General features: G+C 39.2%; 1 protein-coding gene across 4 annotated transcripts in view; it reads left to right on the top strand.

The window, feature by feature from the left end:
- The window catches only part of MARCHF1 (membrane associated ring-CH-type finger 1), an 820299-nt gene extending 811077 nt beyond the window's left edge, over positions 1-9222 (top strand). For all 4 annotated transcript variants that reach the window (XM_067035463.1, XM_067035461.1, XM_067035462.1 and 1 more), the window contains exon 8: positions 7096-9222. In XM_067035463.1, the coding sequence (XP_066891564.1) occupies positions 7096-7397 (302 nt within the window). In that variant the 3' untranslated portion in view covers positions 7398-9222. The remainder of the gene's footprint in view (positions 1-7095) is intronic.
- The last annotated feature ends 6698 nt before the right edge of the window (positions 9223-15920 follow it).

Genomic DNA, 15920 nt, shown 5'->3' with positions numbered 1-15920 from the left:
TACAGTGCTGGACACCCCATGCCAAACAACTAGCAAGACAGGAACACAACCCCACCCATTATCAGAGAGGCTGCCTAAAATCATAATAAGGCCACAGACACCCCCAAACACACCACTGGATGCAGTCCTGCCCACCAGGAAGACAAGATGCAGCCTCAACCACCAGAACACAGGCACCAATCTGCTCCACCAGGAAACCTACAGAACCTACTGAACCAGCCTTAGCCACTGGGGGCAGACAACAGAAACAACGGGAACTATGAACCTGCAGCCTGCAAAAAGGAGACCCCACACACAGTAAGTTAAGCAAAACGAGAAGACAGAGAAACACACAGCAAATGAAGGAGCAAGGCAAAAACCCAACAGACCTAACAAATGAAGAAGAAATAGGCAGTCTACCTGAAAAAGAATTCGGAGTAATGATATAGTAAAGATGAGCCAAAATCAGGGAAATACAATGGACAGAATACAAGAAACGTTTAACAAGAACCTAGAAGAACTAAGGAGCAAATAAACAATGATGAACAACACAATAAATGAAATTTAAAATTCTCTAGAAGGAATCAATAGCAGAATAACTGAGGCAGAAAAACAGATAAGGGACCTGGAATATAAAATAGTGGAAATAACTACTGCAGACAGAATCAATAAGAATGAAAAGAATTGAGGACAGTCTTAGAGACCGCTGGGACAACATTAAACACACCAACATTCGAATTATAAGAGTCTCAGAAGAAGAAGAGAAAAAGAAAGGGACTGAGAAAATATTTGAAGAGAGTATAGTTGAAAACTTCTCTAATATGGTAAAGGAAATAGTTAATCAAGTCCAGGAAGTACAGAGAGTCCCATACAGGACAAATCCAAGGAGAAACATGCCAAGACACATATTAATCAAACTATCAAAAATTAAATACAAAGAAAAAATATTAGAAGTAGCAAGGGAAAACCAACAAATAATATACAAGGGAATCCACATAAGGTTAACAGCTGATCTTTCAGCAGACACTCTGCAAGCGAGAAGGGAATGGCGGGACATATTTAAAGTGATGAAAGGGGAAAACCTACAACCAAGATTACGCTACCTAGCAAGGATCTCATTCAGATTCGACGGATATATTAAAACCTTTACAAAGAAGCAAAAGCTAAGAGAAGTCAGCACCACCAAACCAGCTTTACAACAAATGCTAAAGGAATTTCTCTAGGCAGGAAACACAAAAGAAGGAAAAGACCTACAATAACAAACCCAAAACAATTAAGAAAATGGTAATTGGAACATACATATCGATAATTACATTGAATGTAAATAGATTAAATACTCCAACCAAAAGACACACACTGGCTGAATGTATACAAAAACAAGACCCCTATATATGCTGTCTACAGGAGACCCCACTTCAGACCTAGGGACAAATACAGACTGAAAGCGAGGGGTTGGAAAAAGATATTCCATGCAAGTGGAAATCCAAAGAAAGCCTGAGTAGCAATTCTCGTATCAGACAAAATAGACTTTAAAATAAAGACTATTACAAGAGACAAAGAAGGACACTACATAATGATCAAGGAATCAATCCAAGAAGAAGATATAACAATTGTAAATATTTATGCACCCAACATAGGAGCACCTCAATATATAAGGCAAATGCCAACAGCCATCAAAGGGGAAATCAACAGTAACACACAATCATAGTGGGGAAATTTAACACCCCACTTTCACCAATAGACATAATCCAAAATGAAAATAAATAAGGAAACACAAGCTTTAAATGATACATTAAACAAGATGGACTTAATTGATAATTATAGGACATTCTATCCAAAAACAACAGAATAAACTTTATTCTCAAGCACTCATGGAACATTCTCCAGGATAGATCGTATCTTGGGTCACAAATCAAGCATTGTTAAATTTAAGAGAATTGACATTGTATCAAGTATCTTTTCCGACCACAATGCTCTGAGACTAGATATCACTTACAGGAAAAGAGCTGTAGAAATTACAAACACATGGAGGCTAAACAATACACTACTTAATAACCAAGAGATCACTGAAGAAATCAAAGAAGAAATGAAAAATTACCGAGAAAGAAATGACAATGGAAATAAAATGACCCAAAACCTATGGGATGCAGGAAAAGCAGTTCTAAGAGGGAAGTTTATAGCAATACAATCATATCTCAAGAAACATGAAAAATCTCAAATAAACAACCTAAACTTACACCTATAGCAATTAGAAAAAGAAGAACAGAAAAGCCCCAAGGGCTTCCCTGGTGGCGCAGTGGTTGAGAATCCGCCTGCCGATGCAGGGGACACGGGTTCGTGCCCCGGTCTGGGAAGATCCCACATGCCGCGGAGCGGCTGGGCCCGTGAGCCATGGCCGCTGAGCCTGCGCGTCCGGAGCCTGTGCTCCGCAAGGGAGAGGCCACAACAGTGAGGCCCGCATACCACAAAAAAAAAAAAAAAAAAAAAAAAAGAAAAGCCCCAAAGTTAGCAGAAGGAAAGAAATCATAAAGATCACATCAGAAATAAATGAAAAAGAAACGAAGGAAATAATAGCAAAGATCAGTAAAACTAAAAGGTGGTTCTTTGAGAAGATAAACAAAATTGGTAAACCATTAGCCAGATTCGTCAAGAAAAAAAGGGAGAATACTCAAATCAATAGAATTAGAAATGAAAAAGGAGAAGTAGCAACTGACACTGCAGAAATACAAAGGATCATGAGAGATTACTACAAGCAACTATATGGCAGTAAAATGGACACCCTGGAAGAAATGGACAAATTCTTAGAAAAGCACAACATTCAGAGACTGAACCAGGAAGAAACAGAAAATATAAACAGACTAGTCACAAGCACTTGAGACTGTGATTAAAAATCTTCCAACAAACAAAAGCCCAGGACCCGATAGCTTCACAGGCAAATTCTATCAAACATTTAGAGAAGAGCTAACACCTATATTTCTCACTCTTCCAAAATTTAGCAGAGAGAAGAACACTCCCAAACTCATTCTACGAGATAACCATCACCCTGATACCAAAAGCAGATAAAGATGTCACAAAGAAAGAAAACTACTGACCAGTATCACTGATGAACATAGATGCAAAACTCCTCAATAAAATACTAGCAAACAGAATCCAGCAGCACATGAAAAGGATCACACACGATGATCAAGTGGGGTTTATCCCAGGAATGCAAGGATTCTTTGATATATGCAAGTCAATCAATGTGATACACCATATTAACAAATGAAGGTGAAAAACCATATGATCATTTCAATAGGTGCAGAAAAGGCTTTTGACAAAATGCAACACAGTTTTATGATTAAAAAAAAAAAACCCTCCAGAAAGCAGGCACAGAGGGAACTTTCCTCAACATAATAAAGGCCATATATGACAAACCCACTGCCAACATCGTTCACAATGGTGAAAAACTGAAACCATTTCCACTAAGATCAAGACCAAGACAAGGTTGCCCACTCTCCCCACTATTATTCAACATAGTTTTGGAAGTTTTAGCCATAGCAATCAGAGAAGAGAAAGAAATAAAAGGAGTCCAAATCAGAAAAGAAGAAGTAAAGCTGTCACTGTTTGCAGATGACATGATACTAGACATAGAGAATCCTAAAGATGCTACCAGAAAACTAATAGAGCTAATCAATGAATTTGGTAAAGTAGCAGGATACAAAATTAATGCACAGAAATCTTGTATTCCTATACACTAATGATGAAAAGTCTGAAAGAGAAATTAAGGAATCGCTCCCATTTACCATTGCAACAAAAAGAATAAAATACCTAGGAATAAACCTACGTAAGGAGAAATAAAACCTATATGCAGAAAACTACAAGACACTGATGAAAGAAATCAAAGACAATGCAAGCAGATATACCATGTCCTTGGATTGGAAGAATCAACATTGTGAAAATGACTCTACTATCCAAAGCAATCTACAGATTCAATGCAATCCCTACCAACCTACCAATGACATTTTTCACAGAAGTAGAACAAAAAAGTTCACAATTTTTATGGAAAGAAAAGGCCCTGAATAGCCAAAGCAATCTTGAGAAAGAAAAATGGAGCTGGAGGAATCAGTCTCCTGGACTTCAGACTATACTACAAAGCTACAGTAATCAAGACAGTATGGTACTGGCTCAAAAAAAGAAATGTAGGTCTATGGAACAGGATAGAAAGCCCAGAGATAAACCCAGGCACATATGGTCACCTTATCTTTGATAAGGGAGTCAAGAATATACAATGGAGAAAATACAGCCTCCAATAAGTGGTGCTGGGAAAACTGGACAGCTACATGTGAAAGAATGAAATTAGAACACTCCCTAACTCCATTCACAAAAATAAACTCAAAATGGATTAAAGACCTAAATATAAGGCCAGACAGTATAAAACTCTCAGAGGAAAACCTAGGCTGAACACTCTATGACATAAATCACAGCAAGATCCTTTTTGACCCACCTGCTATACAAATGGAAATGAAACAAAAATAAACAAAATGAGACCTAATCAAACTGAAAAGCTTTTGCACAGTAAAGGAAACTGTAAATAAGATGAAAAGACAGCCCTCAGAATGGAGAAAACTTTTGCAAATGAAGCAACTGACAAAAGATTAATCTTCAAAATTTACAAGCAGCTCATTCAGCTCAGTATCAAAAAAACATACAACCCAATCCAAAACTGGCAGGAGACCTAAATAGAAATTTCTCCGCAGAAGACATACAGATTGCCAACAAACATGTGAAAAGATGCCCAACACCACTTATTAGTTGAGAAATGCAATGAAAACTACACTGAGGTATCACCTCACACCAGTCAGAATGGCCATCCTCAAAAAGTCTACAAACCACAAATGCTGGCAAGGGTGTGGAGAAAAGGGAACCCTCTTGCACTGTTGGTGGGAATGTAAATTGTTACAGCCATTATGGAGAACAGTATGGAGGATCCTGAAAAAACTAAATATAGAACTACCGTATGATCCAGCAACCCCATGCCTGGGCATATATCCAGAGAAAACCATAATTCGAAAAGACACATACACCCCAATGTTCATAGCAGCACTGTTTACAATAGCCAGGACATGGAAGCCACCTAAGTGTCCGTCGACAGAGGAATGGATAAAGAAGATGTGGTACATATATACAATAGAATATCAGCCGTTAAAAAGAATTAAATAATGCCATTTGCAGCAACATGGATGGACCTAGAGGTTGTCATACTGAGTGAAGTAAGTCAGACAGAGAAAGACATGTATCAAAGTTAGAACTTAAAAGCTTTCATTCATCCTTAAAATGTCCACTGAGCAAGGCAGGGTGGAAAACAAAGACCAACCAGACGTAGATCCTGCACTGTCAAGACTATGGCACAGCAGAGAACAAATAACTTATGTCAGAGAGCGACTCATGCCACAAGTGTAAAAAATAACATGAATATGGAAGAGTGAGAACGTTTTTTCCCAGCTGGAAATTATTTCTGAGTCAGGTTTTGTGGGACAGGTAGACATTCAGAAATAGAGAAGCAAAATTCTGAGAGAAGAAATATCATGGGCAGAGGCTTGGAAGGAGAGAATCTCCAGGCACTTCCAGGGCACTGACGGTAGCGTCATTTAGGAATCAGAGGGGAAAATGAGATGTAATCCATGGGGATTTCCCTAAAAATGGGAGACAAAATGCACTTCAGCTTGTCTGTGGTTAACATCCTTCTAAACAAGGAGACACTACTGCTCAGTTGAACAGCTGAGAGCAAAAATCCTTCTAAATTTGGAGAACTCCAAGATGTCTTATTTGTATACTGAGTCTTCCCTGCAAATTTCTAAATAAAGAAACGTGATCATCTTCTACAACAGGGTTTCTCAACCTCAGCACTATGGGCATTTTGGACTAGGTTAACTCCTTGGTGTCCTACATGTTGCGGGATGCTGGCAAAGCAGCATCAGAGCACTTACTAAGTCAGTAGCACCCGCCCAACACCAGGTATAAGGATCAACATCTCCAGACACCGCTCAGTGGCCCGGGGGCACACAACCACCCCCAGTTGTAAGCTGCTGGTACCCCCAGCTCAGTGAGTCCGGCCTGTTGTCCTTGCCTAGACAGGATTAAGGAGCAAGGCAAGCCCTTCAACGTGAGGCAAACGGGGCAGGGGTCCATTTTGCTTCCAGAAGCATAACGTATTCATAAATGTCACTCTTACAAAAGATAGACAGGATGTTTCTTATAACTCTATTCACTGTTATAAGTAAGTAAAACCCGACTTCCCTAAAGTGTAGTTTGCAACCCACCCTTCTCTTTTACTTGACAGCCTCTCACATGAATGAAGGCGGCTATCACATCCTCCGTACCATCCTAATGTTGGCAAGAGGTGGTCTCTGGACCATCATATATTTAACATTTATAATTATGTGTGGCATAAATACTGTTGTAGTTATGGAAACGCTCGTGACAGTTTTAAAAACTCCTTGTGAAAGAAAGTCCATTTCTAGTTATGGTGATGGAAATTAAGAGAAAATATTGATTGATGTCTAAGAAAGAGATGGTTCTCAGTAACAAAATATAAGGTTGATAAAGCGAGTGACTGAAATCCTAAATCTTATGCATGTCTGTACTCGGGCACTCTGAGATGTGGCAGCTTCTTTCTTTCTCTCTCTCTTTTTTTGTTTTAATTTTAAAGGTAGTGAGGGTGGGGAGGGGACCCACGGGTACAATCCCACGCATGTACCTATTACATTACCTTAAGAGAATTCTGAAGTCTGATTCTTTCACTCAGTATGTGCACTATCCTTCCTTAAAGACTTAGCTGTAAGGAATACATGTCGAAGTATCTGATGATCACAGTAGGTTCTTGATGGCTAAGAGAGATGAGAGACATCATTACAGTGGTAGGGGAGAGAATTTCTTCATGTACCATTTTGGCAGTACCTCGAGAATATTTAAAGCAATTAAGCAATCAGGTTATAATTTTTACTAGTTGTTAAGAATATATTCCTGATCTATAAACTATTAACAGGCTGGCATGAGCCTTTGAAGGAGCCACAGGAAAAACATCACCAAATCCATCAATAAAGACTTGGTGGTAACGTTCTCTCTTTTATTTCAAAGGTGTCCTTGAATGGCCATTTTGGACAAAACTGGTTGTGGTGGCCATCGGCTTCACAGGAGGTTTGGTCTTCATGTATGTACAGTGCAAGGTCTACGTTCAGCTGTGGCGCAGGCTGAAGGCCTACAACCGCGTGATCTTTGTGCAGAACTGCCCCGACACGGCCAAGAGGCTGGAGAAGAACTGCTCCTGCACGGTGAACACGGATGCCAAGGACGCCGGGGCAGTGCCTGCCTTACAACAAACGGGGACCAACGCACTGCCACCTTCGGAGGGCGGCCCCCCCGAAGTCATACCCGTGTGATGGGGCCAGCCGGGAGCGTGCCACTGGAGTATCGCCTGGCCCTCAGCCACTACAAGTGACAGAAGTGATCCTGAGTTAGTCACCCTCTTTACCTTCTCTCCTCTTTCTGACTCATTTGTCCTTACTTTGCTCAAAAAGGAAAGGAGAAGAAACACCAAATGATCAGGATCCCATGAAGCAGTCTCAAGCGTGAAGAGAAAATGTGAAAAGTTGGCTGGAGAGTGATTTGTGAGACAAGGACCGCTGGAGCAAGGGATGCTTTCAGGCAGTGAGGAGAGACTAACTGGACAGACCCATGAGTCTTCACAGTAACAGGGCAAGGTCAAGAATACGGACTTGAATTGCAACATGTCTTTCTTCTAGGGCCTTGTAATGTTAACGCTCTCATCTGGAAATGATGAACACATTTGGTTTTAAGCTTGAAATTATCTGCATTATCCCTAAGGCACATCAGAAGCAAACTCAGAAGATGCATATTTTGATATTCATACTTCGACAGCTAACAGGTTTTTATGGCTATAGTGGAGTCCAGTTGTTTTGACAGATGCATGTTTTTAAAATAGATGCAATACACGTTTGAAGATATTAATACTTGGAATTATGTTTAAATCATGATTTTCAGAGATTTTGGGGTTTAATTAGCTCTGTTAAATACCCACAGAAGCCTTGTATACTCCACCTGGACCCTCTAAAACAGTGTTGTCCACAGAAATACAATGTGAGCCACAAATGAAGGCCACATATGCAAATTTAAATTTTCTAGTAGCCCCATTAGAAAAAGTAAAAATAAATAGGTGAAATGAATTTTGATAATATATTCTATTTAACACTATATATACCCAAGTTATCATTTCAACGTCATCAATATAAAAAGTATTGAGTTATTTTACAGCTTTTTTTATGAACCAAGTCTTCAAAATCCAGTATGTTTACAGCATAGCTCAATTTGAATTAAACTTATTGGCTAGTGCACCCCTAAAATTAGAGACAAAGCCTCTGCTTCATTTAACAATTGAATCTTTCAAAACAGCAGCTTAATTCATTCTTTTGTTCAAAGTATCACAAATACTATTTTACAAAGCACTAAATTAATCAAATTAAGTATCTTGGTTAAGAGTTAGATGAAGTTACCATTTCTCTAAAGGGTGAAAAAACAAAACTATAAAGCAATCTGCCTGTGGTTAAGTTCTGAAATTAACTTATTTGCTACTATGAAGCACTTATAATAGGGAAAATAAAAATATCTTTTTAAGTCAAACGTACCTTTTTTTTTTTTAATGAGGAGTCAACTTGACAGATGAGTAGTTATGGCCAAGCATTTAGACTGTATTTTAAAAAGCTGACAGTATTCCCCTTGCTCAGCTGGGAGGCAAAAATATTCAACAGATTCTGTGATAAGTAATAAATTGAATTGTTTAGGTTTGACAGTTCAGTTGATTATTGTATTCTTTGCATATTCATGTAAAACTGAAGTGTGAATGACATAGCTGTGAGCTAGATTAATGGTTATAAATATAGTGGCCTGTCAAAGAGAGATGTCTTACATAAAACGAGGTGATTTATTTTTGCTAGCTGTCGTATTTATTATCGTGAAAAGGCAACCGTGATGGCCATAGAACCAAAGCATGGGTATCGCACTGCACAGATCTGGGTATCACACTGATGCACTTTGTAATTGTCAGTGGGCTTTTTCCTCACAGGTTACCACAGGGGAAGAAAAGAGAAATAACCTTTTACTGAGGAGAACTTTGATACGATATGAGTAGTGGCTGACACTGAGTCAAATAGTCCCAGTTCCTAGAAATAAAGCAAAGGTCAACAGTTATCAACTTTGTGTGTGTGTGGCATGTGTTTGTTCCTGTATATACATGAGAAAAACGTCAAGGTATTCAGTCAGGCAGGAAACAAAAGGTTTAAAACCCATCTTTCTTAAAACTTGCCGTAGGAGCTCAGAATGAAGGCACAGGAAAATCTAAGTTGAGGCAACTAACCTGGACCGAAATGTCTGCACAAATAAGGACATGGTGGTGTAACGAAAACTAAAGCTTAAACAACCGGGACTTTGTGTTAACTCCTTAACTTTCCATTTTCAAGGTTTAAGATAAATACACTCACGGATAATGAAGCTTTAGGGGATTTAACCATGGCACCTCACCCAAGGGATTAAAGGGGATTCACTTTTTTCTGATAATTTCCCTACGCATTTTATTAATCCATTTCTCCTGAGGTTTAGCAATGGCAACAGTTGTTTACAAATATTCCCGAGGGAACAAAATCGAGCCACCAGCAAACAAAGAAGTGTTGATTTCTCTTTTGTTTGCTCTGTAAGGAAAAGGATTATTTATATGAATTATACCATAAATACCATTTAAATTCTGTCCAAACTTTAGCAATATAGGTAAGTGCATAATTTCACAGTGGAAGACGACTGGCTTAATAAATAATAATTTATTAAGGGGCATACTGAACACTAAGAAATTCTAGAATGCAAAGTAAAGATAAGCATTACTGTATTAATGATAAAAAATGACATGGTGTTTTAAAACCATACGTAAATTCTGAAAATGAACTTGAATAGGCTTTGACTTTCTTGAAATGAGAAAATGATATAGCTCCCTAACACATTAAAAGTCAACATTATTCTGCTATTCTTTTTTAAACACTGAACTCCTGAATTTAAATCTTTAAAAGTTTTCCCATAATGGCTGTTGGTAGTTCAAACAATCTGAAGTAACTATGTGCATTTAAAACCTAATGTTGATTATTTTCTTTTATGTTCTGTGTGGCAATGGTACATTTGTCCTTTCGATGACCAGGTTTGGCTTTGTGACAACACTTTTGTGGACTGGATATACCCTTCAAAAAGAAAAACTGCTCTCCGGAATGGCAATTTTTTGAAGCATGCTCACCTGCTTATGTAAGAAATAAAATGGAATTGAGACAAAGAACTGAAATTGAAGAATAAACTTATAGTTCTGCTAAAACCTGGGCTTTTTATCATCATGAATCTGTGGTATTATCAATACCAGAAAACATACATTTGTGCTGTTGATTTTTTAAAGAACTGTCACTCTAATTGTGTAAGATCAAAGATTAAATTGTAAAGAAATGAAATCCAGTATTTTTTTTTAAGCGAAGCCCAAAGGGCAAGTAAACTTAAGTACAAACAAAATGTAAAAAAACGAAACAAAAATGTTGCCATCGACTTGGGCTATAAAGCAGTGGAGAAACAGAAGGAAGACAGCTACCTACTCTGGAGTCTTTCCGAGTGCCCTAGGATTCAGTCTCACTCCGAGCTTGTTACATGCGATGATAGTCCCAGAGATGGCCACACAGTCACATTTATCTTGTTTTGCAAAAGGTCCCTAAAACATCTATTTATTTGGGCTGGAAAACTAGCTCATTAGAGCCGTGACATCACTAAGATACTCTAATTGTCATGGAGGTGAGGTGGGGAGGAAGATTTTTGCATCTGCCTGACGCAATTTACCTTTCCTTGCCATGCCAATGAATATTTTGGAACAAAGTAGAGCTCTTAAAACTTATAATTATCATTATTGTAGTTGTCATACGATAATTGTGTAGGACTTACACTTTAATTAAGAAAGATGAAAATTAGTTTTCTTTCCTTAAGTCAGCCCAAAGGTGCTATTTTACCTGTCAATACAGTTGAAAGGAAGTACTGTTATTTTGGGCTGCAGCGTTTCCTCCACATCTGAAGAAAGCCCATTTGAAACTGCATTAAAACAAACAAGGAAAAATTATTTTAACTGTGTGCAATTTTGGGGATTGAGCATTTGTACTTTTTTCGGTTTTACCTAATTCTCTTGCATTAACAATTTACTGTTTTGTGAATAATGTGTACTAAGACAAATTAAGGAAAAGAAAATAATTACCTGTGAAAGACAGACTTTGTATATTAAACAAGTGATCCAAACCTTTGTTGTGGTTTCTATATTTTTTGCCTCTTACCTGGATTTCTGTAGATTTGTATCTGCAACATTCAAACAGCCTTGAGTTCTTAAGATTTTTTTTATATATAAATTTATTTTTGGCTGCGTTGGGTCTTCGTTGCTGTGTGCGGGCTTTCTCTAGTTGTGGCGAGCGGGGGGCTACTCTTCATTGCGATGCGTGGGCTTCTCATTGCGGTGGCTTCTCTTGTTGCAGAGCATGGGCTCCAGGCGCACGGGCTTCAGTCGTTGTAGCTCATGGGCTTAGTTGCTCTGTGGCATGTGGGATCCTCCCGGGCCAGGGATCCAACCCGTGTCCCCTGCATTGGCAGGCGGATTCCTAACCACTGCGCCACCAGGGAAGCCCAAGTTCTTAAGATTTTATAATGGTCTGGGTTTTTAAGCAGGGTCTGAACATATTTTAAGGCCAACATAGGTTGATTAACCCATGACATTTTAGGAAGGATTAAACAGGTGCATTAACAAGGGAAAACCAATGCAAATAAACTATACAGACTTTAAAACCCTGTTTTAAAGAAGAAGAAAAAAAAACTTTAAGAAAAATCACTATGTAATCTAGAGAAAGTATTTTCTCATGAATAAAGCTTGGATATACAAAAAAATATGACAGCATTTTTCTACCCAGAGATAATAAATACTAAGAGAAAGACTCTGGAATCTATTTCTAACCTAAGAGGAGGTTTGCCGATCAGTGCAGAGAACGTCCCCTTCCAAAGCTCCAACTTCTAAGCCTGAATCCAGTGGGTCAACAGACGCCCTGGCCAGGGTGCCCGCCGGTACCAATTGTATGAGCTCGTTCTTCTGCCCGAGTTGGATACCCACACTCCCAAATCACAACACGCCTAGATCACAGATCATTGTCACTGTGTGTTCAGCTCGTGATCTAGAACTGGGAGCTGTGACAGGTACCAAGGGCAGCAAGGGTCGGGTGGATGCTTTAACTCAGGGAAATGGCAAGGCAGGCAGCAAAGTCCTGAACAAGAAATGCCCAGCAAGATTCAGCCAGTAAGGAAACAAGCCCTTGTCAGAGCAAGTTCATTACTTACAGAGATGGCGAAAGAAAGATGAACAGAGGTGCCAACTCCCCATGAGTCTCGTCCCAAGGGAAGGCACGGGAAAAAAAAGGGGCCAGAGGAGGGGATAACACAATATCCGGGGCAGGACGCCCGTTGCTGAGAAGCCAATTCCATGATGCAGCTAAGCAATTTTGCAGCCTGCAGCTACGCCTGAGACCGAGGCAGGAAAAGTCTCATACTTCATCAGAACCTGGGAGGCAATGACAAGCTGTCTCACTTGTCCTCCCCCGAAGACAGGGAGGCAAACGTGGAGTGCCCTGGGGTTCTTCCTCACAAGCATCCTATGTCCTCCTCTTCCAAGAAGACCACACAGCATTCTTCTAAGGCTCAGGTCAGCTGCGACCAAGCCTGGCCTCGGCGGACACACACAAAGTCATGAGGGCGCCAGCAGAGTACCATCCTACCCTAGGAAAGGACAGAAGGCCAGTGTGTCGGAAATGAAGCCAGCCAAGGGCACGTGAAAACAAGCTGAGGTTGGAGAGGCCGTCAGGAATCAGAACATCTCAGGCCTCTCTGGCCATGGTACAGCATGTGAATTTCATTCCAAATGTGCTGGATGTCAATACAGGTTCATCAGCTGTAACAAAGGTACCGTCTGGCAGGGGACGTCTGTCAGGGCAGGCTGGCGGGGACGCTGTGCATGTGGGGCAAGGCGGTAGATGGGAGATCTCTTTACCTGCCTCTTGACTTTGATGTGAACCCAAAACGTCTTTAAAAAATAAAAGTGGTCAGAAATAAAATTATACCCCATCAAATAAACATACCAAAGAGGACACCTATTCAACCTCCTGCCCTGAAGCATAAGCGTTACAAGAGTAGAAAAGGCTATTTGAGGTGAACAGAGTCCCAAAGAGAGATCTATGTCTGCAAGGCAAGAAGTGGCCAGATATTAGGAACAGAGACTGCATATACCAGTTACCGGGTCTGAGCTTAGAAACGTATCATTAGGCCAAGTCCATGGAGTTCAGCTTGCTGATGTAGACCAGGGGTTGGCAAACTGTAGCAAGCAGGCCAAATCCAGCCTGCAGCCTATCTAGGTATGGCCACAATGGGTTTTATATTTTTAAAGGGTGGTAAAACACACACACACATACACAAAAGAATATGCAACAGAAACTGCATTTGGCCTGCAACATCTCAAATAGTTACCATACTATCTGCCATATTCCATTTTACTATTTGCCAGCCACCAGTTTACACAGAAATGCCAACAAAGTGTTACTCTTACTCTGTTCCACGGCCATGGACTGAAGAAGCTACTTTACAGGCAAATGCTATCAGCCATAAAAGGGGAAATCGACAGTAACACAATCATAGTAGGGGACTTGAACACCCCACTGTCACCAATGGACAGATCACCCAAAATGAAAATAAATGAGGAAACACAAGCTTTAAATGATACATTACACAAGATGGACTTAACTGATATTTATAGGACATTCCACCCTAAAACAACAGAATACACATTTTTCTCAAGTGCTCATGGAACATTCTCCAGGATAGATCATATATTGGGTCACAAATCTAGCCTTGGCAAATTTAAGAAAATTGAAATCGTATCAAGTATCTTTTCTGACCACAACGCTATGAGACTAGATATCAATTACAGGAAAAGAGCTGTAAAAAATACAAACACATGGAGGCTAAACAATACACTACTTAATAACGAAGTGATCACTGAAGAAATCAAAGAGGAAATCAAAAAATACTTAGAAACAAAAGACAATGGAGACACAACGACCCAAAACCTATGGGATACAGCAAAAGCAGTTCTAAGAGGGAAGTTTATAGCAATACAATCCTACCTTAAGAAATAGGAAACATCTCCAATAAACAACCTAACTTTGCACCTAAAGCAATTAGAGAAAGAAGAACAAAAAAACCCCCAAATTTAGCAGAAGGAAAGAAATCATAAAGATCAGATCAGAAATAAATGAAAAAGAAATGAAGGAAACAATAGCAAAGATCAATAAAACTAAAAGCTGGTTCTTTGAGAAGATAAACAAAATTGATAAAACATTAGCCAGACTCATCAAGAGGGAGAGGACTCAAATCAATAAAATTAGAAATGAAAAAGGAGATGTAACAACTGACACTGCAGAAATACAAAAGATTATTAGAGATTACTACAAGCAACTCTATGCCAATAAAATGGACAACCTGGAAGAAATGGACAAATTCTTAGAAATGCACAAGCTGCCAAGACTGAACCAGGAAGAAATAGAAAATATGAACAGACCAATCACAAGCACTGAAATTGAAACTGTGATTAAAAATCTTCCAGCAAACAAAAGCCCAGGACCAGATGGCTTCACAGGCGAATTCTATCAAATATTTAGAGAAGAGCTAACACCTATCCTTCTCAAACTCTTCCAAAAGATAGCAGAGGGAGGAACACTCCCAAACTCATTCTATGAGGCCACCATCACCCTGATACCAAAACCAGACAAAGACGTCACAAAGAAAGAAAACTACAGGCCAATATCACTGATGAACATAGATGCAAAAATCCTCAACAAAATACTAGCAAACAGAATCCAACAGCACATTAAAAGGATCATACACCATGATCAAGTGGTGTTTATCCCAGGAATGCAAGGATTCTTCAATATACGCAAATCACTCAACATGATACACCATATCAACAGACTGAAGAAGAAAAACCATATTATCATCTCAACAGATGCAGAGAAAGCTTTTGACAAAATTCAACACCCATTTATGATAAAAACCCTGCAGAAAGTAGGCATAAAGGGAACTTTCCTCAACATAATAAAGGCCATATATGACAAACCCACAGCCAGCATCGTTCTCAATGGTGAAAAACTGAGACCATTTTCACTAAGATCAGGAAGAAGACAAGGTTGCCCACTCTCACCACTCTTATTCAACATAGTTTCGGAAGTTCTAGCCACACCAATCAGAGAAGAAAAAGAAATAAAAGGAGTCCAAATAGGAAAAGAAGAAGTAAAGCTGTCACTGTTTGCAGATGACATGATACTATACATACAGAATCCTAAGGCTGCTACCAGGAAACTACTAGAGCTAATCAATGAATTTGGTAAAGTAGCAGGATACAAAATTAATGCACAGAAATCTCTGGCATTCTTATAGACTAATGATGAAAAATCTGAGAGTGAAATTAAGAAAACACTCCCATTTACCACTGCAACAAAAAGAATAAAATATCTAGGAATAAACCTACCTAAGGAGACAAAAAACTTGTATGCAGAAAACTATAAGACACTGATGAAAGAAATTAAAGATGATACAAAGAGGTGGAGAAATATACCATGTTCTTGGATTGGAAGAATCAACATTGTGAAAATGACTCTACTACCCAAAGCAATCTACAGATTCAATGCAATCCCTATCAAATTACCACTGGCATTTTTGTATGGAAACACAAAAGACCCCAAATAGCCAAAGCAATCTTGAGAATGAAATATGGAGCTGGAGGAATCAGGCTCCCTGAC

The sequence above is a fragment of the Kogia breviceps genome, chromosome 6, assembly GCF_026419965.1.
Source record: "Kogia breviceps isolate mKogBre1 chromosome 6, mKogBre1 haplotype 1, whole genome shotgun sequence".
Lineage (NCBI taxonomy): Eukaryota > Metazoa > Chordata > Mammalia > Artiodactyla > Physeteridae > Kogia > Kogia breviceps.
Note: the sequence above shows the minus strand (reverse complement) of the source record. Positions and strands in the feature narration are given on the sequence as shown.